Source organism: Penicillium robsamsonii (genome assembly GCF_028829455.1).
Source record: "Penicillium robsamsonii strain IBT 29466 chromosome Unknown utg000003l_segment0_segment0, whole genome shotgun sequence".
In the NCBI taxonomy this organism is placed as follows: domain Eukaryota; kingdom Fungi; phylum Ascomycota; class Eurotiomycetes; order Eurotiales; family Aspergillaceae; genus Penicillium; species Penicillium robsamsonii.
In genome coordinates, this window is record NW_026643221.1 from 1,017,258 (window position 1) to 1,042,038 (window position 24,781).

Consider the following 24,781-nt stretch of genomic DNA (forward strand, 5'->3'; position numbering starts at 1 on the left):
TGCCTGATGCACAATCCTACCGTCTATATACGGAGTATATACATGCTTAGTAGGCGTCTTATACACATATGTTTTCAAATGCCAACCTTCAGACTAACATGTGTCAAGGGTTCCCTGGTAAACTTCTATCAAACTACACGCCTCCACGTTATCATGTTAGATATATCACATGCCATGCAGGCTACGCTACACCTACTTTTTAGTATCCATGTGGTTCATGATTCAAACTTCATACATATGCACAATCCCCGTTGGAAGAATACGGTCTGACTCTTGGCATAATCCAACACTTGAATTTTATAATATTGTACAATAAAACTTCTCACTCTGCCTTGTTTTTGATCGCTACTTGCGCTTAGCAGCTGCTTGAGCGATTCGCTTCTGGATTTCTTCTTTTGAGAGAATCTTCACAGCGTTGTTGGAGAAGACATAGCTAAGTCCAGACCAGAGAGTGGTGCCGGCAACAAGGTACCTAAAATTGGTCAGTAAAAAAGAACCAATCAGAAACAAACAGCAAGCGAACTATGTATATGTATGTATATGCAAAGCCAAAAAAGAAAAAGAAAAAGCAAAAAACATACAACAGTGAGGATTCGCTGGTGGTCACCCACCCAACTACTAACTCACCGGCGTGTGGCTTAAGTACGGCTGAGCGGACGGGAAGCCCTGTTTTCCACACCCTATGGTCGTATGTACTGGAAGGAGCCTCAATTTGCCTTAGGGCGGACTATTGATCTCTGCCTTCCAGATACAACGAAAAAGAGAAGGGAAAGGAAAAACAAAAAAAAAAAAAACAAAAATGGGTATAAAATAAGAAAAGATCAAACTTACTGAAATCCGGTCATAGCCTCGCTCAAATGCCAGGCACTGACAAATGCCTCAGGGACCACAGGCAGCGCAATCGCACTACCCACCAATACCAGCTGCAAAGCGGTGTTGATCTTCGAGATCTCAGTGGGCTTGACTTCCGCCGACGGAAGCGAAAAATCCCAGTACCGGGCCATAGTTTTAGGCTCAGGCAGTGAAATCCAACGGTAATAGATAGCCGAGATAGCCAGACCAACGTCGCGACCGAGGATGATCACAGCGAGCCAGACTATTTATTCAATGCGTCAATCCATGTGCATATCCGTATACCACCAAAAGATCAGAGTAGACTTACTAGGAAGGGAGCCATTCACGGCCAGACACGCGACACCAATGGTCATCAATAGCTTATCGGCCATGGGATCAATGATGGTTCCAACCACAGTTTGGAGGCTGTACCGCCGGGCGATCCAGCCATCGACGAGATCAGTAATGCCCGCGTAGGCGAACAGGGATAGTGCTGCTGTGTGGTAGTTGTTGACTAAGAGATACCCGACGACGGGGGCGGCGACCAGCCGAGAGAGTGTGAGAATATTGGGTACAGTGTAGATATTCTCGTGTGAGGTTGGCAGGGGAATCCGCGATACAATAGGCTTTTTCTTGGATTCCTCGGGTCTACCCTGGGTTAGTTGCTAGTTCACTTGACCTGTGTCTCATTTGGACGCTGGGTATCTCGGTTTGGAGGCTGTAGACCTACTGTTCAGATGTTTTGTTTTCTGGCGATTTTGACCCGGCCCATCTTTGCTGGGTGAAGAATGATGGTGAGATCAGGGTGGTCTGTATACAACGGGGTTTCAATCCTCTGGTAAACAGTTAGAAGTGCATAAACGAAGCAGCAGCAGACAACCATACCCGGTTGGTAATCGGTTCAATGTTGATTGGACTGATGTAGATAAACAGCGGAATCCATCTCTTCGAAGAGCTTCAGTCTTGAACAAATTTGACCGAACAGAAAGACGTGCGCTCTTAGACAGCACTTGAGACCCCTGCCGGCTTGCCCGAAGGGACAACTGGGCTACGCATGAGCCAATCATGGTAACACGAACACAAAAGTGATGAGGGCAGGCGTTGGTAAAAACCCAAAATTGACCAGAGACACCGATAACCACAAGCTTTTAACCAGAAGTTTCAACTGTGCATGCCCGGTTGGTTTCAGGCTATGAAATGGTGATTCGGTTCAAGTGATACACCAGGAAACAGACCAACGGAAGGTGTCGCGTCGCACAGTCGGTGACAAATCTGCGAATACAAACCCTAAATCAAAATAAAATAGACGAACAAGCTGATAGCGCAATGAATGTAAATAAAAAGGCAGAATGCTATATAGTACAAACACAATCTAGGGATTGTTAGCTGGATGTGTCGGAATTCGGGGCAACTTGGCTGAATGGCACATACATATAAGAGAATTCAGAATATAAATCACCTCTACCAGAAATTCAATGAGCTAGAACCAATAAGTTCTAGATCACGGTCGCCTGAGGTTAGATGAGCATTGGAGATTGCACCTCGGCGATGAGTTTCTGGCCGGATAAATGGTTTATCCGCCCGTCTCTATATCCTCCACATGCAACAAATGGCCTTTCTTATACTTCTCCTACTTTTATACATAGAAACAAATATGACGCCACCTCTGTCTCTGTTGAGTTACATATCCTTGAAAATGACAACATCAGTTCTAGAACCTCAATCCCAGCAGTTGTATCACGGTGATCATGATCAAGCCTATGCTCACCTGACAGGCTCTACCACTCCTATGACCAAGAACCCCAGGTGATGAAAAACATCATCGAACAAGGAAGCTAGAACTGAAGTTTTATTAGCCATCCAAAAGAACATATAGGACAATATGTCACGCAGGCCAAGTCAAATTACAAAGACAGCCATCTGTGTCTAGAGCCCTAGAGCCATCAGAAGAGCGAGGCAAGGCTACCAGAACGAAACTGCGGTCTTGTCGTTTTGCGGTCGCCACGATGTCGTTTACTTCTGTACCAAACGGGCGTGTATCAGATTCACGCTCGTTGACTCCCATCCGCAGTGTACCACCAGTCAAAGAAACGGAACAACCTGATCTAAACCTGGCGAATCCACGTCTGCTTATCAACCGTGGTCTCATCTATGAGCGCCGACTACCAGGCGATGCTTATATCACCGCACATGTCCAGCGCCTTCAGCATGGCTATTACTCCAGCAATGTCGTCTCAGACGCGGATGCTGAACACGTAGATTTTCTCGCTATCGCATTCACCTTTCATTCGCCGCACACCATCACACACCGCATCAGGTCCGCCACCATTAGTGTATCAGTCCACGGACGCCGTGCCCTTTCAAGTTCGAAGTTATACCCTTATGGATATGCGCCCGGTAACCCACGCTTTCTTATGCATGCTCCGCACTTAATCTATGGCACTGTTTCCCCGGAGACCATGGAGTGGACATTCAGTCTGGCTGGGTCTCTTGGAATCTCGGAAATGCCCGTCAGTGCGAGCGTCATTCCCTCGGGGAGTATCAACAGTCGGTATAAGCGGTACGAGATGATGCGCATTCAAGGCTCCGCACGTACTTTAAAGAACCCATCTGGCCGCGAATTCGATGTCGAAGCTGGCAAAATCGTCTGGTCCATGGAAGAGAATAATGTCCAGAGATCTGGTCTACCGCGCGAGTTCACCTTTGTTATGTTGATCCAAAAGCCCGCGGCAAACACCAAGACTTCCCTCTCGATCGATGTCGACCCCGTAATCGACGCAATGATTGGCAGTTACCCGTCCTTGATGTTGAAACTACCCGAGTATCAACCTTTACCGCGCCGGGGTGTGAATTTTCAACAAGAAGTCGGACAGCGGTTTGAGCCCGCGGACCCGGTGCGTGGGTTCAACTTTGCAGAACTTGGGAGCATGTTCGATGAGTACATCGCTATGCCAGGAAGGAAGTTCAGCCGTCAGGTATGTTCACCAACCAAGAGATCAATCGATCTCTCACTGCATAGGTGATGATCCGAAACTAATAGATACTTCTCTCAGATTCACATCCCACCTGAGACTGGCATCCCTGATAATCACTTCCAGGCCGTAGACCTACTGTTCAGATGTTTTGTTTTCTGGCGATTTTGACCCGGCCCATCTTTGCTGGGTGAAAAATGATGGTGAGATCAGGGTGGTCTGTATACAACGGGGTTTCAATCCTCTGGTAAACAGTTAGAAGTGCATAAACGAAGCAGCAGCAGACAACCATACCCGGTTGGTAATCGGTTCAATGTTGATTGGACTGATGTAGATAAACAGCGGAATCCATCTCTTCGAAGAGCTTCAGTCTTGAACAAATTTGACCGAACAGAAAGACGTGCGCTCTTAGACAGCACTTGAGACCCCTGCCGGCTTGCCCGAAGGGACAACTGGGCTACGCATGAGCCAATCATGGTAACACGAACACAAAAGTGATGAGGGCAGGCGTTGGTAAAAACCCAAAATTGACCAGAGACACCGATAACCACAAGCTTTTAACCAGAAGTTTCAACTGTGCATGCCCGGTTGGTTTCAGGCTATGAAATGGTGATTCGGTTCAAGTGATACACCAGGAAACAGACCAACGGAAGGTGTCGCGTCGCACAGTCGGTGACAAATCTGCGAATACAAACCCCAAATCAAAATAAAATAGACGAACAAGCTGATAGCGCAATGAATGTAAATAAAAAGGCAGAATGCTATATAGTACAAACACAATCTAGGGATTGTTAGCTGGATGTGTCGGAATTCGGGGCAACTTGGCTGAATGGCACATACATATAAGAGAATTCAGAATATAAATCACCTCTACCAGAAATTCAATGAGCTAGAACCAACAAGTTCTAGATCACGGTCGCCTGAGGTTAGATGAGCATTGGAGATTGCACCTCGGCGATGAGTTTCTGGCCGGATAAATGGTTTATCCGCCCGTCTCTATATCCTCCACATGCAACAAATGGCCTTTCTTATACTTCTCCTACTTTTGTACATAGAAACAAATATGACGCCACCTCTGTCTCTGTTGAGTTACATATCCTTGAAAATGACAACATCAGTTCTAGAACCTCAATCCCAGCAGTTGTATCACGGTGATCATGATCAAGCCTATGCTCACCTGACAGGCTCTACCACTCCTGTGACCAAGAACCCCAGGTGATGAAAAACATCATCGAACAAGGAAGCTAGAACTGAAGTTTTATTAGCCATCCAAAAGAACATATAGGACAATATGTCACGCAGGCCAAGTTAAATTACAAAGACAGCCATCTGTGTCTAGAGCCCTAGAGCCATCAGAAGAGCGAGGCAAGGCTACCAGAACGAAACTGCGGTCTTGTCGTTTTGCGGTCGCCACGATGTCGTTTACTTCTGTACCAAACGGGCGTGTATCAGATTCACGCTCGTTGACTCCCATCCGCAGTGTACCACCAGTCAAAGAAACGGAACAACCTAATCTAAACCTGGCGAATCCACGTCTGCTTATCAACCGTGGTCTCATCTATGAGCGCCGACTACCAGGCGATGCTTATATCACCGCACATGTCCAGCGCCTTCAGCATGGCTATTACTCCAGCAATGTCGTCTCAGACGCGGATGCTGAACACGTAGATTTTCTCGCTATCGCATTCACCTTTCATTCGCCGCACACCATCACACACCGCATCAGGTCCGCCACCATTAGTGTATCAGTCCACGGACGCCGTGCCCTTTCAAGTTCGAAGTTATACCCTTATGGATATGCGCCCGGTAACCCACGCTTTCTTATGCATGCTCCGCACTTAATCTATGGCACTGTTTCCCCGGAGACCATGGAGTGGACATTCAGTCTGGCTGGGTCTCTTGGAATCTCGGAAATGCCCGTCAGTGCGAGCGTCATTCCCTCGGGGAGTATCAACAGTCGGTATAAGCGGTACGAGATGATGCGCATTCAAGGCTCCGCACGTACTTTAAAGAACCCATCTGGCCGCGAATTCGATGTCGAAGCTGGCAAAATCGTCTGGTCCATGGAAGAGAATAATGTCCAGAGATCTGGTCTACCGCGCGAGTTCACCTTTGTTATGTTGATCCAAAAGCCCGCGGCAAACACCAAGACTTCCCTCTCGATCGATGTCGACCCCGTAATCGACGCAATGATTGGCAGTTACCCGTCCTTGATGTTGAAACTACCCGAGTATCAACCTTTACCGCGCCGGGGTGTGAATTTTCAACAAGAAGTCGGACAGCGGTTTGAGCCCGCGGACCCGGTGCGTGGGTTCAACTTTGCAGAACTTGGGAGCATGTTCGATGAGTACATCGCTATGCCAGGAAGGAAGTTCAGCCGTCAGGTATGTTCACCAACCAAGAGATCAATCGATCTCTCACTGCATAGGTGATGATCCGAAACTAATAGATACTTCTCTCAGATTCACATCCCACCTGAGACTGGCATCCCTGATAATCACTTCCAGGCCACCTACCCAGGCCAATACGGGCCCCTCAACCCAATCCCGTATCAACAACAACTGCAGACCCACAACCTAGCCCTGCAAAACAACAGCCTCTCCCTGCAAAACAACCTCCTGCAGACAACTCTACAAAACATCTGGGCCACCCAGGCGAGGGAGGAAGAACCCCAATTCCACCAGCAGGTATCCCCCCAGACGCAAAACCAAAACCACTCTTCCCCTCAATCTCCCCACCCTCGCCCAGCACCACCAACCCCCTCCATCCCCCAAACCGCCATAACCATCCCCCTCAATCTCCACCTCGTCCGCGACCCAACTACCACCACACACCTCACAAACCTCACCCGGACAAGTCCTGGCCCCTCCCCCCCGGGCCCCACACCACACCCCAAGTTTACGGCGCACACAAGCACAGGAATTCCCCTCGCGCGGGGCGAGCGGAGCATCAAACACATCCACATGCTCCTCTCCCAGCCCCACAGACTCGATGACCCCGCATATGGGCGCGCATTCGCAGTGGGGACGCCCTCTTTTGGAGATCGAGGAGGGGGATGGTTCTGATGAGGAGTATCAGATGCTGCGCCGTCTACCGAGGCGCGTTACGAGACTGGATTCGGTTGGCGCTTCGTCTGTGGCCGGACGGGTGCGTGCTGGTGGTAGAACTCATCGGAGAGGTATGGGTATGGCTAATCCCCCACTGAGGTAGGGAGTTTCTTCCTATCTTTCCAGTGGTGCTCGGGACTTTCATCTGGTTGTCTGGGTCACATGGTGTAAGGTATCCATCATTCTTCTGCTTTGACGAGCCTTGGTTCTTTTTTTGTGTGTTGCTGATTGGTTTTGTATCATCCTTTGTCTTTCGTTCTTGTTTTGGATGAAAATCAAGGTTGGTGTGTATATGTTTGGGATATTTGCCTTTCTGCTCTGGCGAGTCTAGATTCGCTCCATGTGTTTACTTTGTATTTTGCCAATGTTTGTTCGAGTATATGTTTAATTGAGATACACATTGTCGATATATGAGTTCCGGGTACGTCTAATATGTTACTGTTCGAGGTGATGATAGTGTATAAATAGTACTTGGTTATAATTCTCCATTCTATATTTTCTAAATAGTAGGAAACTGTAATCAGAATGAGTGATATGTACTAAGTGACCTAGCTATGCTGTCTTAATAGACTTTAATCTAAGGTTATACATGGAAAAGTACAGTGTACTTGGAAAATCGAGAAGAGTGCCACAATATCTTCAAAAAAAGACCACTGAAAGTCATCACGAGGCCGCACAAGCGGTCAACTATTCTTGTGTACATAGTTCGGAGAGAGGTATCTGAAAACACCATTAAATGTCAACTAGGCAAGAATATAAATAGATTAATAGAGCAAGCAAATCTCAGAAAAGAAGACATATCTCATTATTTACTAGAAGCTAATATTAAGCTTAGTTAGATAGCACAAAAAGGTGAAGATAGGATATACCTCTTGGGAGATATGATATGTGTTATGAAAACATCCATCTTAATTTCATAACACATACCATATCTCCCATGTCAACAAATACACAAAGCCGAGAAGCGCAAAGGCAGCAAAGTATAGAGTATAGAGTATCAATAAAAACACATGGAAAAAAAGCAACAAATCTTTTGTCATGCCGAAGTAACTAATATTGGCATTTGGGAATTGTATATATCAAAAAGCGACCACTGGAGCACAGAGCCTACAATCCATACGGTAGACTGTGGGGAATATAGTATGAAGTACACGAACATACTGATAGCCATGACCAGCACCAGCACCAGCATCAAAGGAAGCAAAGGAGATATAGAAGCAATATTTGACCACAGAATGAGATGGGAATCACTAAAACCTGTCCTTTTGGAACTGGATAGAATAGAGAAGAGGAACCCGCCCAGAACTTGGAAAAGAAACCATTGGACACTGTTCGTGACCGGGACAAACATACAGGGGGTGGCCTTGGCAGCGAATGGAGATATAGCGAAATTGGGAGCAAGTAAAAAGTAGGAGTCAGTGTCCAAAGGTAAAGAAGTAATAAAAAAAATAGAACCGTTTTGGGGTTGGGTTGTTGTTGCATGACATCGTAAAGAGTAAAAGAACGCCGCCACCCGGATTCCCAGAACAGAATCATATCAGAGAGCCGACCGAAAACAAAAAAAAAAACAACAAAAGCAAAACAGTTCAAAGAGCCACCTCCATAACAAACCCATAAAGCAAAAGACCATAACCATATAGACAAAGAGACAAGAGTACAGCCGCTGTCAGGTACATATTGTAGCAATAAAACGGCGTTTTCCTCCCAGAAATAACATAACAGAAAGCGTAGGGGTCTATCTCCAGGAATAAAAGCAAAAGCAACTTGAACAAAAAAAAAAAAGAAAACAAAATTCCCCGACTCCCACGCTCCCATGGCCATAAGCAACCAATCACAAAGGGAAAGGTATCAAGAGATTAGATTTGTGGTTGTGCCATTTGTGGTTGTGCCATTTGCGGTTGCGTCGCTGCTGTAGTCGTCCATGTCGACATGGGTTGTGTGGCAGCGTAAGGCGTGTTTAAATAGTACTGGGAGCGATCCGTATTGTAATAGGACAGCTGAGGAGGGTTTGATTCGCGGCGAGGCACGCTGGGATCGAGACCGGGCATGCTGCGGTCGAGTGATGGGTGGTTATCCAGTTGGCTGGACATGCTGAAGCTGCTGCGGGAGTAGGTGGCTGGGGTGGATGGATCCATGGGTGAAGTAGCGTCTGTTGCTTGGCTGCGCGAAGAGATGGAAGAATTGCGGTAGGCGGAAGGGCTGTGTTCCGAGGTAGATCTGTTGCGCTCGCTGAGCGAACTGGGGAGTCCCGTGTTGAGGCTGCCTGGGATCGAGGCCATACTGTGCCCGCTCATAGAGTCCATGCTGCCGCCGTAGGGCCCTGCGCGGAATGAGTGGTAGTCTTCCTGCTTTGGGGGAATGGATTGCCCCGGGTTTGGCAGGTACTGGTTTGGTGCGGCTTGGGCCATCGGGGTACCCATCGAGTATCCCTGGATCGGGCCTTGCTGCGGGGGATGTGTGGCGGCATACGAGCTGGGGTGCATATAAAAGTCGTTTGAAGGTGTTGGCATGGGGTAAGTGGGTGGGGCCATCATCTGCGGGCGATATCCGTATAAAGCGGCATGGGAGGGCTCCTGGTTTTCCACGGCGTTGGCCTCGAGCTCGTCGATCGGGGAACGGAAGCTTTGTTTCTGGGTGAGTTCGGTACGGGGTCGGATAAAGCGTAGCGAGTCCGACATCGAGGGTGGGTTGAGGATCCCGCGCATCACGTCCTCCACACTGTAGTATGAGACCAAATGGTGGGTCACACCCAAAACCGTCACGCTCATCGTCTTCTTGACTAACCCGGAGTCCTTGAAGCCGTAGGAATCAACCAGTGACCCCACCAATGCCCGCTCAAGCTCCGATTGATGGGACGAACGGTCTGTGAAGGGGGCCGAGCTGGGAGATGTCGGGGAATAGCCCTGACTGCTATCGTGTCGCGGATAAGGTTCGCCTGGCCGGCCGGCTGGCACTGGTCGTCGAGTAGCTTTCTTCATGGCGCGCTTCTTCTCCCCTGGAGGAAATGGCTTGTCTAGCTCGCGGTACACGAGGAAGTTCCCCAAAATGCGACTTGGACTCCAGGTGACCCCATCGGTCCACCGTTTGATACCCGAGGCGTTTTCCTCATAGATGAAGACGCTCCCACTGCGCACGAGATGACTCCGTTCTCGATCGTGAGGGCGACGGGGAACGTGATGCAACACACCGGTCAAGCATGCTTCGAAGAGTATCAGGGCATCTTGAGTGGTTGCGACATACCCGTTGAATGTGGGTTCCAACACGGCGGCGGTCCCGTTCACCATGATGTAGAAATGTGAATCAGATATCCCAACCCCCCGGGCTTTTTGCGGATATATTCAAAAGAAAAAGAAGAATTAAGCTAATAGATCGACCAGGGTATGGAGAAGGATGGAGGTTTTGAGTTGTGACCCCCCTCAGTTGGAGAATTCAGGGATCGGCCAGCACGGGCCTTCTCAAGTCAGCTCAAGGTTGCACTTTGGAAAAAAGATGGGGATCTACTAGAAACCCGTTCCACGGTTTGAGTTGCGGCAATTCCCAAGCTTTCTTTTTTTTTGGGGATCCACTGAAGGGGGGAATAACTATGTACCTAAATAGGGACCCTGGCTAGTTAAAGAAAAAAAAAAGAGAGGGGAAAAAAAGTACTAAAAAAGAAGGGGGAAGAGGTCTGAGTGATATCTCCACATTATTTTGGATTAGTATTACTTTATTCTTTTTACCTTCTTTATACTGCAGTATGGTATGGTCACCCGGGAGTCTAATGGGTTTAATGTTAATGTTAAAAAAATAAAAATAAAAAAACTCGGAGGGTTGGAAGAAACTACACAGAACGCTGAGGCCTAGAGTATCGATGACAGATATGACATGCGATATTATTATGTTTTTGGGGCTTTTCTTTTCTTTTCGATTTTTATTTTATTCCTTTTTTTATTCTCGATTTATTTGCCATTTTCCGTATATGGTCTAGCTCGGCCCAGAAAATAGAAAAGAAAAAAGAAAAAGAAAAGACGGTGGAATTCGGGGCGGAGAAATACGGACAATGAAACATCAAAGTCATGATTTCACCATACCCTCCGCGAGAAGCAGGTACAGTTTCACTTTTATAGAGAACTTTTTCAGGTACTATATATAATCAAGTCGATAGACTTTCAATAGACAGGAATATATATAAAGTATTTAATATAATTAAAAGTTTATCAGTAGAAGAAGAATAGAGCAGGTCAAGATACCATCACTCTCCGTGCCATGGGTGATCCGAGTGGAGCCGTGAATTTGGATCGGAGGGTCTCCGTGACATCTTATACCCAAGGTAGCCACAAGTAGATCCTCACATCGAATGACGGACAATATACCAAAGTCTACCTACCCTTCTGACTCAGCACACACCTGCCCTCTTTGGAAAAGAGAACAAAGTGGTCGAGTACACAGAAAGACTCCCGGGGGTGCGACCAATAGCTCCAGTAGTCACAATATACACCTCTCATTGGCTCCCATATCTACTTTACCCCCACTTTCCCATATGACGCCCCATAAAAGAAAGGATCGACATTTGTCTGAGACAGTGGATTTAACCTTGGGGTCGATACCAATCCTCCGAAGGGCGTCATCTCTACGGGGCCTAGTAATCTCTGGTGCACAAGCTATTGAAAAATTGACCCCCACCTCGAACTCCGGATGGGTCATGATCATCCAACGGTAGTCAAGGATGAGATCCTCCACGGTCTGAGCCAGTCAGACGCGGGTCAAATTCCATCACACTGATGATTATTATATTCTTTTTTTCTTTTTTCTTTTTTCTTTCTTTTCTCCGGGCCTCCGGGTATCGGTGACTGTTATACTTGATGGATTTGCTGCTTCATGACTGGTCTCCCATTTTGACAGTCTATGGAATGCCCCCAAAGAGAAAACCAGAGGACTGAGCGTCAGGTAGATCTCCGCCTTGACCCATTTCAATATACAATCTACATTTGATGTACAATGTATAACGGGTATAGAGACAGAATACAATATAAAGCATCCCAATCAGCATGGTCGGATATGTAGAACCGGGGGACACGCGTAGATAAACAAAAGAAGGTTAGGCTTCCGGGCTTGGAGAGAGTTTTCGGTAACTTCACTTTACTTTTCTCAGGGCTAAGTTCCTCAAAAAAAACTTAAGAAGGGAAGAGGGTCCCGTACCTAACTAAACACCACTAACCAGTCACTAACCAGCTATCGTAAGACTAAGGAATCATGACTGGGGTTCGATTGGATGGTTTAAAACTTTCGCGGGAGATCCTCAGCAGATCCAGGCCAGCCTGCACTGCCACGCTCCTCAGCTGGACCGTAGACCATCTAGTCCCAAGCCATTGACATGTGGCCTGGCTATGCACCCCGGTCGAGCCATGGAGCTAAGGATTGAGGGATCGGCAGTTTTGCTCGAAGTAGAGGGAGATTGAGCGAATTTTGAGAAGGGGATTATTATGTTTGTATAATGTTTATAGTACAAGAGAAGGACTAGAATTAATAGAATGGGGTAGGACGTTAGATAGTCGGAGTACAGTGCTCCGTATTTAGAGTCACGATCTTAGTCCCAGAGAACTGGTTGACGCACGCTTGTTGAAACTTAATTGGCGCGAATGACAGATGCCAATATCTAACAAATTTTTACTTATAGCACAGACGCGAGAATAGTATGATATTTTTTTTCTCCAAGATAACGTAAGTATGTACGTAAGTCAATGTGAGGTATCAAGAACAGTATAATCGCCGAAGTCCGAGCAGAAAATCGGGAAGGAGCACACCGGGCCCAAATTCGATTTTAACATATTAAACATATTTCACTAAAAAGTTCTGGACCATATTATTCTGCACAGCCCATCACAAGCCAAGGATCTAAGCGCGGGGAGTTCACGACTGGACTCCGATTACGAGTTGGAGAACAAAAGATAGTTAGCGTTGGCGGTTAGGCTAACAAAGGCACCCAAAATATGGGAATACGGGAAAAACCAATCTAATTACCCCACAAATGCCTGAACAAATCATATCATAACCTCCGAGATATTGGATATTAGATCGAAGTTTACCAAGAAGATTCTGGATATCCTTTTCTGTCGATCATACCATTCGGCGAAACCCACCACGGACAGCGCCCGTACCAAGGAAGGATTCAGATCCATATAGTTTATGTATTATTAATCTGAGTTCCGCTTCCACGTTTAAACGCGTGAATTAAAAGCTGTCAAGTAGAGTTTCACTGTGAAGAAAATGGATTTTGAAAAAAAATTTTTTTACTAATTAGGGTTCGGCGCCGATACGATCGAAAAGTCGAAAAGTGGCTAGCATTACCAGGATGCACAAGGTAATAATAGGCAAATGCACGCACCTTGAAGAAGAAAATAAAAACTAACAAGAAATAACTCACAATCCTACTAGTCCCGGTGGCGTCCGTGCTATGCTTCCCTTGGATCGGACTAAGAAATCCCGCAACTTTCATGGGTTGTGCACTAAGGGGCGATCATCATTAGGGAACTTGGCGTCCACGAAGATCCGGTTTGGATCATCGGCTTATGGTCTCGGAGGATTGTAGCTTCAACTTCGGTGTCTCGGCGAAACTACAGATATTTGCACTAATACGGAGTAGATTAACCATAGATATCGTTGTCTATCCGAAACATCCACGAATTCTATTATTCTCGACTGAAGGATACCATAAAACGTACAATAAAGCGAGAGATGTGCATCGCATGTGCATCTACACATGCACCAAAATTCAAGTACTATGCACTGTGCCACAAAGCACAAGTCCCAGCCTTGCACAAAGATCATGGGGAAAGGACGAGCGCAATGGTACTACCTCCCTAATCCGTCCACAACCCCGAAGACTGTTTTTAGGGCTTGCTTCTCTCAACGGAATAACCCCGGCGTCTTGCCCCTGACTCTGATTGCCGATTATCTATTGGCTATTTGAATATTGCTTTTAGTGTCAGATTCCCACCTCCAAACACACATAATAAGATTGCCAATCCACCCCTCATTGGTCGAGTCTAGACTTAGGTGTGTATCCGTACAACAGTGATGTGGCCGACAATCAGGGCCATAATGCTTATTATGTGGTTTAAAGATAATGTCAGATGACGTGTATCTATAACTGTGGAGAGTGGAAACACATTTTATTGTCAGCCTCAGAGAGGGTCGAGTGGAATCATGATTCGTCGTAATCGTCTATTTATTCCCTTTCGGGGGGAGACGGAGGATTAGTGGGTGCGCTCTGTCCGATCGCGCTTGTGCATCGAACAATGGGCTAGTTCCTCATTCAGGTACTCTGTATCGGGAGGAAAGAGGCGAATGATGCACATAGGAAATAAGAAGGTCGGGTCATTTGTATAGTTCTCTACTAAGCATCGCCTCCACCTCGTATATCGAGGATATCAGACCCCGTGATCCTCGTGTCAAACCAGCCGATCGGGTGGAAACGAGGAACGAGTCCGAATCCAATTCATTAATTTCCAGTAATAGTTAATGATGGCGTGTCACACACTACCGATCCCACCCATGTGGTCAGAAGGACGACAGGGATTACTGAAACTCCCAGCGCTACGGCTCGTGTCTGGTTTTGTGCGACTTGTGTTTTTTTTTTAAGGAAAACCAATATTCTAGAATTGTACAATGGAAAGATACGTACGTTGTAGGTATTATAAAATACGGTGATGACTCACTTTCACCTGAGTGTAGGGCTTCCAAGGTTGATCGAGGGCTCTGATATTTGGTTAGTACGACAATGATAGAAAGCATTGAAATCATCTAGTTAATGTTTGCAAATTGAATTCTTGCTTTGGTTCTGTTACTTTGGCCCTTCTGGTTAGAATATGAAACGAGACATCAATTCTTGTTATATCTGTATGGATATTTGCCTGATCTCCTACAGAACGACTTCGATCTATTCTCTGTAAAGGCCAATTTGTATATCATGATATGAATTATCGTGATTGTATGAAGAAACCTACCAGTGTAAACAGGAAACCACCACCCTCATCCATTCCCGTTCTTTATTTCCCCATTAAGAGGAGCAAGACTCCACAACCGGCAGCTGATGGCAGAGGAATGCCGAGATGCCCTCTAAGTTAAGGTTTAAGTATTAGACCTCAGGCAGTATGGAGTACATATAACCCTTATACTAATTATACTATAGTTATGGGGTTTTATACTTCACGATCTGATCAAGATACATCGAACTGCCGAATGACCCACTATCAAAACTAGAATGACAGTAGTATAAAAAGGAGCTTGAGACTTCCAAGCAGAAAGTAGAGAATCAAATACCTTGGAAAATACTACGACCGAATAAGTGTTTCTATGTTGTAATTCGCTATAGTCTGTCTTGTATAGCCCGAGAAATTGTTGTATATCAAACTACGAACACAACCAGATTACCAACGACAGCCATATGGACGCCAATACCTGAGCCACTAAGCTTATCAACTTATAAGACTTTAGTCATATAAAATGCCCTTTGATGAGTACTGCAAGTCGAGACACATCGCCATACAACATATATCGCTCGGCATCGTCATAGTGGACATCCTCAACCTGGTGGGACGCGTAAAGCATTTTGATCTATGATATCAGTCAGATGAAATCCCAAATGTGAGATTCCAAGATCTGCAAGACTATTGAGGCTGATGATAAATAATGGTCTCCGTCAATTCATGTCTTTTGTGATTGATTCTAGCTAGAAAGGAATGAAGTACCTATCCGTCTAATGCAGGATAGAACAAAGAATGTATAACGTAGTAGTCTGTATGTTGTAGATCTTGACCCTGGGCTCCACTAAATAGTTCTGTTCCCCGAGATTGATTTAAAATGGAGGCGAACTACATCATATGTCGTATGCGATGTAGGGCTTCGGAATACTACCCACCTCGGCACTGCGGCATACATCATCGCTCTAGTGCCGAGCATTATTATGTTGTACTGAATTGTTTACTCCGTCCGCACAGATTGCCCGATATGCGGAGAACGCGGATGTGATGCACATACATGGAGCTTTGCCACTATCCCAGCCCAGCTGGAACGTGTTCCACGTCCCAGTTCGCAAGATAGTATCCAGCATTCTAGAAGGCAAATACTGACATCTTCCACCGACCCACCATGTGCATTCTTCACCATGCAGGAGAATACTTTTCCAGCTGCCAAGCCGTCTCAAACCATCATGCTGGTGACCATCCGCGAATTACAGGAATCAAACATACATGTACCTACTGCATGGTACCTATGCATCTTCTGAAAGAACTGTACTAGTACACATTATAGCAGCCCAAACCCAAATCTGCATGGGCTCGATCAACCACGCAAAGAAACGCGCTAAGAAGCAAGGAAGCATTCCCCCTTACCATCCCCCTCCAGCCGCCTACCCGATAAACACCGACCCCTCAATAGACCATACAACATACATGCCTCGAGGGGGAAAAAGAGAATGATGTACGGCGCTTACGAAAGAACAGGCCAGGATGCATCAATTCGATAGATCCGAACGCTCCCGCCGATCCACCATTTGCCCTCTCAGCTAACCATTACAACGCCCCGTTCCTCCCCGGGTCTAGTGGAGATGTGATTTGTGATTTCATATACATCACAGCCCCGGATGAGCGGAAGACCAATTGAAAGCGGCCAGCAAGCGATCCAACCGTTTTGGAAAAAAAGGCGATATCAGATCGATACTAACGGCTTATGCACGCCAGGTTTTCTTTTCACAATAAAACAGTGCACAAGCTTCCTGGAATGGATTGCATGGGCCTGCAGAGGTTGTCATGTACGAGGCCCGATTCGGTAGTCTTTCGTCACATTTGAATGAGGGAAGACGGTGTGGATACGCCCTGCAATCGGGATCACCAGATGGTGGGCGAGGTGTGTGCGTTGGTATTCTTTTGTAGGCTAAGGCACCGAGGTCTTTTCTTTTCGATCACCAATCGTGTTGTATAGGGGGAGTAATCGGTGTTCCTTGTTCCTGGCTGTCCTGATTTGGTCATAGACGTCTTGTCGCAAGTCCCCCTTGCTTGTTTTCTAGGTTGTTTGGTCGCGCCTAGGCCTCAAGGGTACATGGCTTAATTCTCCTTTTTGTTATTTTGCTTTTTCTCGCTTGCTTTTTTTAGGAGTATAGGTTTGGGATGCTTGTTTTTAGGTAGTTGGTTTATGCTTTTAGCTGAGAGGTTGTTTAATACTATTTCCCCCTATCTGAACGAACGGTACTTTATTACTTTGGTGTGGCTTGAATTGAGATGATAATGGAGGACCATTGGGAGAATTGTCAATATATTCCATATGCTTGGATATATGTAAATATGCAAATATGCACATTGGAGATCAAATAGTATACATGTCGATATTGTACAGTCAAAGCACATCCAGCGCCGAGTCACTCCCGCTATGCCAATATATCAAAGAAAAGAGAGTCTAGAGTCCATCACGCCTAGATATTCAAGAATCAAGGCGCCGAACGGAGTAGGTCAGCAACAGCAGGGTCTTCTCCATCAATCTCCTTAGAGAACCCAGTGCCCTTCCGCACATGCATCAGCAACCGCAAAGCACCAACAGGCGTCACGCCCTCGATGCGCTTCGCCATGCCAACACTGACAGGCCGCACACGCTGAAGGACCTGTCGCTCCTCATTACTGATTCCGTGAACCATATTATAATCTAGATCCGCAGGCAGCAGCAAGTTCTCATCCTGCTGGAACCGCTCAGCCATCTTCTCCTGTCGCTTCAGGTACGGCGCATAGCGGCCTTCGATGGCGACGCGGGTGAGGATATCCGGTGCAAACGAGGACGGGTTGTATGTGGTCCCCGTAGGAGACTCGATGATAGGAATGAGGGTGTTGATGTCGGCACCGTCCAGACATAAGATATCGAGGGCTGAGCGGATCGAGGTATCAGAACGCACCTTGAAGCCCTTGCGAGACCAGGCAGATGACGAGAGCTTCGTGTTGCTAAGGAGAGTCTGCAGCTCTAGGATCTGCGCTTCGGTATCAGAGAAGTGGTTCCAACGCTTGTCGGAGACGACGCCGGCATCGCGGGCCATGCGAGTCAGACGCAGGTCGGCGTTGTCGGAGCGGGTGGAGATGCGGTACTCGCTTCGCGTCGTGAACATGCGGTAGGGCTCTGAGACGCCCTTGGTGATGAGGTCGTCGATCATAATTCCGATGAAGCCGTCGGACCTGGCCAGGGTGAGTGGTGATCGGTTCTGTGACTCGAGGCCGGCGTTCGTGCCTGCGATGATGCCCTGTCCGGTTGCTTCTTCGTAGCCTGTTGTGCCGTTAATTTGACCGGCGAGGTAGAGACCGCTGATCAGCTTTGTCTCGAGGGTTGGTCGCAGGTTGCGCGGGTCTATGTAGTCGTATTCAACGCCGTAGCCAGGCTGGAGCATGGTGACGTTCTCGAGACCGCGGATTACTCGCAACATGGCGTATTGGGCGTCTGCAGGCACGGTCATCGAGATACCGTTGGGGTAGATGACGTCGTTTGGTGCGAAGCCTTCTGGCTCGAGCCAGATCTGGTGCTGGGTCTTGTCCTTGAATCGGATGATCTTTGACTCCAGTGAGGGACAGTATCGTGGCCCGCGCACAGTCTCGCGGATATGGATAGATTTATCCAGATTGGCGCGGATGATTTCATGGGCAGCTTCGTTTGTATGGGTCATCCAGCAGGTAAGCTGGCCTTCGTCGCCCACTGCAACAGTCTTGTTGAGATAGGAGAAAGGGTGAGGCGGCGAGTCGCCCTTTTGCACTTCGAGAGCGCTGAAATCAATAGTCTTCCTATCCAATCGAGGTGGTGTACCGGTCTTCAATCGTCCCAGTTGGAAGCCAGCTTCTCGGAGGGACTTGCTGAGACCATACGTGGGGGCCTCGCCCATGCGTCCCGAAGGGAATACATCCATTCCGATATGAATCTCACCACCCAGGAAAGTTCCCGTCGTGATAACCACACGACCAGTAGGAATAACCTCCCCGGATTCCAACCGCACGCCAACAATTTTGCCTTGTGCACCAGGTGTGTTCTCAATGCCTTCCGTGGAGAGCACAATGTCAGCCACCTTGCCCTCCACAATGCTCAGATTTTCCGTGCCGGCCAGCTCCTCGGACATATACCGTTTATAGAGATCACGATCAATTTGCGCACGTGGTCCCCAAACAGCCGGCCCCTTGGAACGGTTCAAGACTCGAAACATGACACCAGCCTTATCGATGATTCGACCCGCAACACCGTCCATTGCATCCACCTCACGAATCATCGTTCCCTTTCCAATGCCGCCGAAACTAGGATTGCACGAACAAACACCGATATTCTCCAACGAGGGTGTGACCAACGCAGTGCGCGCGCCAGAACGAGCAGCAGCAGCGCATGCCTCAGATCCAGCATGGCCTCCGCCAATAACAATAACGTCGTATGGCCTATCAACGAATCAATTAGCATACCTCTCCATACTAACAAAGGGGAGAGTAACGAACCGTGTATTGTCTGTAACAGTCGCGAAACCACGACTCCGACCCATAAATGAGCGGAGCCCGCGGCTCTGACGCATCAGTGCCACCGACCGTGCTCGAAAAGCCATAGCGGGGTGTAATGCAAATATTAACCAAAGATAGACAGGTACCAGCCTGAAGATCAAATCAAATCGATAAGGAAAATTGTATTTTATCACGTGATTATTATTATAGCCGTTAACCCCGAGGGCGGTCACACCCTGACATAATCGCTTGCGCCATCGTCCAATTGCGGGGCTGCTGATGTTAAGGTTGTACAAGCTGATCGCCTTTTTTTCTACGACTGACCCCTCTCTACATCTTTGAATCCACCAGCTCAACGAGCAAGACAATACTTCAAAATGAAGGCATACTGGTACGACAACATTGAGGTAAACACACACCAATTGGCTGTACCCAACTTTCCAACCATTTCCAGGTACAGCCCACCTTAGACTAAACAAACGCTGATGTCATTTGTTTACAGGGCGACCAGCGTGAGCCACATGACTCCGGCCGTGCCGTGTCAGAAGAGAAGCTCGCCTCGCTAGGCGTGCTATACAAGCACTGTCCGACAATCGACGCAGTGGACACCATCGCAGCGGAGCGTGGATACCGTAACCGTGACGAGGTCTGCGTGTCTCCTGCGACGATGGGCGCCGTGTATGAGGAGAAGGTTAAGTCGTTCTTCTCGGAGCATTTGCACGAGGATGAGGAGATTCGGTATATTCTCGACGGGGAGGGGTACTTTGATGTTCGCGGACAGGAAGACGAGTGGATTCGTATCTGTCTTGTTAAGGAGGATATGATTATTCTTCCTGCGGGAATTTATCATCGGTTTACTACCAATGAGCAGAACGTATGTTTTCTTATTATTGTGGCTGTGGATATGGGACTGACTTTGTTTGTAGTATGTTAAGGCCATGCGTCTTTTCCAAGACGAGCCTAAGTGGACGCCGCTCAACCGTGGTGCGGATGTGGATGTTAACCCGCACCGGAAGACTTATCTGGACAAGGTCATCAGCCCTACCGCGGCTGTTTAAGATGGACCACTTTGATATTGAGATGCGTTATGACTGAATTCTTTGCACATATACTACTGAACGATGGAAATCGGAATTTCTTGAGATTGTCTTATATCACTTTCGTTGCATGGTGCTTTTAAATGTACACGGGGACAGCAACCCCACAGTAAATCAATCGAAACAATACCTGAGTGAGTAGGAATGGTCGAAGGACACTTTATACTTATATCAGTTGTCTGGAATGCCAGGCGTTCCCACCGGCGTCCCCGCCGGCATCGCACCAGGCATATCAAAATGTTCACTCGTAGCACCGGCGCTCTCTTGCCTTGTCATACTCGAGCTGCGCAAGCCACCCATATCAACGTTGAAACTACTTGTGCGCGAGCCAGCGCGAAGCCCTGGCCGCGCTTCCAGGCCCCCACGGAACCGCAGCCCCTCTGGTTCCCGAAGATGCTCGTTGGAGAACATAGGCGGCCCGGATGCCTCAGTAGAGCCCGCACTGCGCGGTGGCGCGGTGGACCCAGCATCCGAGTCCTCGCCGGGCCGGACGCCTGTTCTGCCCATGCGCGGCCACAGGTCTGGAAGTCCGACGACTTGCACTCGAGGCTCGACGACACGCTCTTCGAACCACGCGTGGACTCGCGCTTCGACAAGCTGGGCTATCTTTGGTACATCCTGCAGTCGGCTGCGGGATCCGATGAGTGAGCGCACGGAGAGGTCTAGGCGGTAATCTGGGAGGAAGGAGAATGCGACGTTGCTTTTCCGGCTGCTTTTTGGTGGGAGTTGATCTTGCGAGGTTGTGTGCTCTCCGTGATCAGAGGATCGATTACCTGCGTTGTACCCTGGGTCTGATGTGGGAGGCGCCGGTGACCCGGCAGGCGTTTGAAGTGGTTCTGGCGGTTCGGTCGATGCTGGGATCAAGGATATGCAAAGTGTTCCTGAAAATCTCACGACCGAGACTGATAGCGCTACTGGCAGGATGGCAGAGCGTGGTTTAGGGTAGTTCAGAACCATGGATGTCTCGACGGCAATAGAAAGATTGTCATCGCTGAGGTCGACATCCAGTAGCGCCTGTAGCCGTCCACCGTCCGACATGGGGTCGTCAACGGCGATGATGCGGCAGTTGCTAAAAATTGGAAACTCTTCACCTAGTGAGATATCGGTGACGTTGATCTTGTCTATGAACGATGGTTTCTTCTCCGGGTTGTTCATGGCTGCCGTTAGGGAGCTGAGGATTGATGAAGTGGGCGAGTCCTTGAGGGAATAGGCCGTCTCCCTGTATTGAGCAATTGTCTGTGCAATAAGCACATTGAACCAGTCCAGCGACTCGGGCTGATGCGACGAGTGATGCATGCGGTGTCGGCCATGTTTGCTAGTAGGGTTGGTAGGAATGGCACTGTAGTAGGTTTTGCGGAGGATGGAGCGGGTGTTTGTAGAGGTAGAAGGTACGGGACGAAGAACATTGGACGTCGAGGGTTTTTCTCGTAATGATTTCTGGCTATCTTGAGGGGGGTTATAGACGGAGCTGTAGCGGCGGTGTGTTGTGCGGTTTGACATGCCCCGGGACGGAGGGGGAGGCGCTTCACCAAAAATGAAAAACTTGATGAAAGCGCCTATCAGGAGTACTACTGAGAGCTGGCCGAGAAGAAACCCTTGGGTAAAGGACAAGCTAAGAGGGTGTTAGCAAGCTCCCATAGTCCACTTCACGGGCAGAGAGCGTACGAAGATTGAGGCGCGAATGGCGCGGGCTCATCTACATTATTATCAGCACACCAATTCCAAGCCCTGGAGGCACCACCACTCACGTTGTTGGAGCGCCATTGTCAGCGGCTGTTGACAATACTTATTCACGGTGCCATCCCCAGATGGCGAAGAAGTTCGGATCTGGCTTGGCTGAACCGCATCTCTTATCGTTGATATGCCACCCGCGACCGCCTACTCCTAAAATTTTAAGGAAATGCCCTTAATCAGTTCAGGCCTAGCGTCATCAGCATCTATAAAATATGATCTACAACATGAATGTCTACCGAATAATGCCTGACACTCAAATTCAATCTTTTCTCTTTTCTGATTTAGTACTTGTATCTTGAATCTTTGTAATTTTAGAGTTAAATTGAGTACACCATTGAGATCATCCCTTTGTTGAGGATAATCCCCAAGGTACCGGATAAACAGATACCCCGGCAAAAGACCATAACTAGTTAGTTATAGTGTAACATTTATAGATGTCACTCTCTTCCGTACCTACACTCAATGACACTTACATCCTGTTATATACTAGAATACACCCACAGTTGTCTATTACCTCTTCATCTACATATGGCAACACCCCCTGAGCATCTTGATCCACTCGCTGATCATCCTCTGAGCGCCCTGGTTTGCGAACTAGGACGAATTGAGCGTACCGATGAGCGGCCTGAATACGCTATATCAATAACCTTTAGAGTTCAATGTGACATCCGTATAATTGTGGGTGATCTATAATTCTACTGACATATCGTCGATTCTGGCTCAACCTTCACATCACGATGCGTAAACGCATTGGCAATTATATCCTCTTAGGCACCCCCACCTCTGCCAGGGACTCCGTCAAACCTAACCTGACCCAATTATCAATCTCCTTCGTCGTAGCCACAGCGATCACCCCCAGCATGCCCAGCGAATTCACCCCAGCCTCCTTATTAATCCCGCCTCGTCTTCTCGGCAACACGATCATCCATCTCTTGGTAAGGATCATATTATGCGGACAGACTGCTCCAGGCGGCGTACTCGCCGTGTGGTCCCCGCCCACCTTCGTAGCCTCCTTCAGCAGGTCTTTGTAGACGCCGAACAACACAGCGGGTGTCACCTCGCCCTCAAAGCGCCGATAGAACCACTTAAACGGAACCTTGGTTTCGGGCTCCTCGGATGAATCCAGAAAGGCTGCAAAACTGTTTGCCGGTAAGGGCATCAACTGCATATGCTTATGCAGCCGACTACATCCGCCATTCTGGCCGCAGTTGAAAAATGCAACGTAGTCTCTCTCCATGGAGATCAAGATCCGCCACATGCTGTCTAGATCGGCTTCCTCAAGCGCTTCATACTGTCGTTTGTATCCATCAGACGTGAGAAGCATGAGGTGGGGCCGCGCAAAGCAGAACTTGTTCACGATCAAAAAGTGGCTATCTAGCGTGCCGAGTTCGAAACCGGTGGTGCTGATGTCGCTGCCGTCTCGCTCTTCGGGTCTTCGACTATTGACCTCGGGCTGGGACTGCGGGGTGGTTAGGGTGGGCTTTTTGGCGAGAGCAGAAGTTAGAACAAATTGGAACTTGGTAATTTTGTTAGTGGATGTTTGATTTAGATTACAAATTGGCAAGTGATACTTTGAGATTCTCATCAATGTGCTCAATGATTCGTTGTTTCTCATCGTATAGGACGAGGCCAGATTGGACGAGATTGTCGAACTTGGAGAGGACGAGGGATTCTTCCATTTTGGTGATTTTATTGCTGGATTATGTTAGACGTAGGTCTATGGTCTATATATATAGTTGGAGGTGGGGTAAAAATCCCAGCCCCCAGGGGGGATTTCAGGTTATTTATAATTCAATACCGGACAACACTCACACTCTTCTTATCCCCAAATCATCTCTGATCTCACTTCCGGGAGAATGTTACTAGTAGAATAGTACTAGTTTCAATCATTGCAAATTGGTATAATGGAATATATATGAAAGTGACTATCATTATCTACGATCAGTAGGCCCTTCCGCCATTCGTTATTCTCTCGGACACACGGATAGGGAAATACAAAACACTACGCATATCTTTCATGTTGGTTATGCGTACATTTCCACATACGAGTTGAAACTGATTATCGCTAGCCTGAATATATATGGGTGTATAGTGCTCTTCGTCACGTCACTTCCAGTGGTAGCCCAAATTTCCATCAAGACTTCTAGATTGGTCTTGCCATGTGGGATTCGCAGTTGCATATTGGGCAGAATGATGATGGAGAGTACGACCATATACGGATGAATGCTAGAAAGAACACTGCCAATTCAGGAAGTTATTCTAGACACGGCAGTAGGCTTTAACAAAATACCCTGCCACACCATGCCGGCCAGGCAAAGGGTATGTCACTCCGCTCCATGCAAGCCACACTAGTATAGTACAATGCTGTTGGTACACCGTAGTGTGTAGATATCAGCCTACTAAGAAGAGTTGGCGTGAACCCCTGGTACGAAGACCTTGGCATGGTGATCGTACCTGGGTTGGGTGCTTGGCTGATATTAAAACTTGTATCGAAACATAGAAAATCCTCGCGGACTCCGACGGCAATGGCTTTCCTGACTCGCCATGCGGGTGGG

At 47.8% G+C, this 24,781-nt stretch overlaps 8 protein-coding genes across 8 annotated transcripts; 3 read left to right on the top strand and 5 right to left on the bottom strand.

The window, feature by feature from the left end:
* Positions 1 to 345: 345 nt before the first annotated feature.
* On the bottom strand, positions 346 to 1,901 carry N7447_005104 (cardiolipin synthase; the record flags this gene model as incomplete). Its single annotated transcript, XM_057229366.1, has 5 exons — positions 346 to 472; positions 832 to 1,096; positions 1,163 to 1,482; positions 1,565 to 1,669; positions 1,720 to 1,901. 5 exons carry the CDS (start codon positions 1,899 to 1,901, stop codon positions 346 to 348), a joined length of 999 nt encoding a protein of 332 aa, XP_057084456.1.
* A 939-nt stretch (positions 1,902 to 2,840) lies between these two features.
* On the top strand, positions 2,841 to 3,977 carry N7447_005105 (uncharacterized protein; the record flags this gene model as incomplete). Its single annotated transcript, XM_057229367.1, has 2 exons — positions 2,841 to 3,809; positions 3,888 to 3,977. 2 exons carry the CDS (start codon positions 2,841 to 2,843, stop codon positions 3,975 to 3,977), a joined length of 1,059 nt encoding a protein of 352 aa, XP_057084457.1.
* A 1,244-nt stretch (positions 3,978 to 5,221) lies between these two features.
* N7447_005106 (uncharacterized protein) lies at positions 5,222 to 6,871 on the top strand (the record flags this gene model as incomplete). The annotated part of the gene is made up of 2 exons (XM_057229368.1): positions 5,222 to 6,190; positions 6,269 to 6,871. 2 exons carry the CDS (start codon positions 5,222 to 5,224, stop codon positions 6,869 to 6,871), a joined length of 1,572 nt encoding a protein of 523 aa, XP_057084458.1.
* Positions 6,872 to 8,769: 1,898 nt separating this feature from the next.
* N7447_005107 (camp independent regulatory protein) lies at positions 8,770 to 10,197 on the bottom strand (the record flags this gene model as incomplete). The annotated part of the gene is made up of 1 exon (XM_057229369.1): positions 8,770 to 10,197. The coding sequence occupies one exon, from the start codon at positions 10,195 to 10,197 to the stop codon at positions 8,770 to 8,772; it is 1,428 nt and encodes a 475-aa protein (XP_057084459.1).
* A 7,178-nt stretch (positions 10,198 to 17,375) lies between these two features.
* On the bottom strand, positions 17,376 to 19,499 carry N7447_005108 (tRNA modification protein MTO1; the record flags this gene model as incomplete). The annotated part of the gene is made up of 2 exons (XM_057229370.1): positions 17,376 to 19,338; positions 19,396 to 19,499. 2 exons carry the CDS (start codon positions 19,497 to 19,499, stop codon positions 17,376 to 17,378), a joined length of 2,067 nt encoding a protein of 688 aa, XP_057084460.1.
* A 273-nt stretch (positions 19,500 to 19,772) lies between these two features.
* Positions 19,773 to 20,453, top strand: N7447_005109 (acireductone dioxygenase (Ni2+-requiring); the record flags this gene model as incomplete). The annotated part of the gene is made up of 3 exons (XM_057229371.1): positions 19,773 to 19,802; positions 19,898 to 20,269; positions 20,322 to 20,453. The coding sequence occupies 3 exons, from the start codon at positions 19,773 to 19,775 to the stop codon at positions 20,451 to 20,453; spliced, it is 534 nt and encodes a 177-aa protein (XP_057084461.1).
* Positions 20,454 to 20,663: 210 nt separating this feature from the next.
* mmm1 (ERMES complex subunit MMM1) lies at positions 20,664 to 22,256 on the bottom strand (the record flags this gene model as incomplete). The annotated part of the gene is made up of 3 exons (XM_057229372.1): positions 20,664 to 22,104; positions 22,158 to 22,188; positions 22,241 to 22,256. 3 exons carry the CDS (start codon positions 22,254 to 22,256, stop codon positions 20,664 to 20,666), a joined length of 1,488 nt encoding a protein of 495 aa, XP_057084462.1.
* Positions 22,257 to 22,983: 727 nt separating this feature from the next.
* N7447_005111 (uncharacterized protein) lies at positions 22,984 to 23,905 on the bottom strand (the record flags this gene model as incomplete). The annotated part of the gene is made up of 2 exons (XM_057229373.1): positions 22,984 to 23,742; positions 23,798 to 23,905. The coding sequence occupies 2 exons, from the start codon at positions 23,903 to 23,905 to the stop codon at positions 22,984 to 22,986; spliced, it is 867 nt and encodes a 288-aa protein (XP_057084463.1).
* Positions 23,906 to 24,781: the final 876 nt, after the last annotated feature.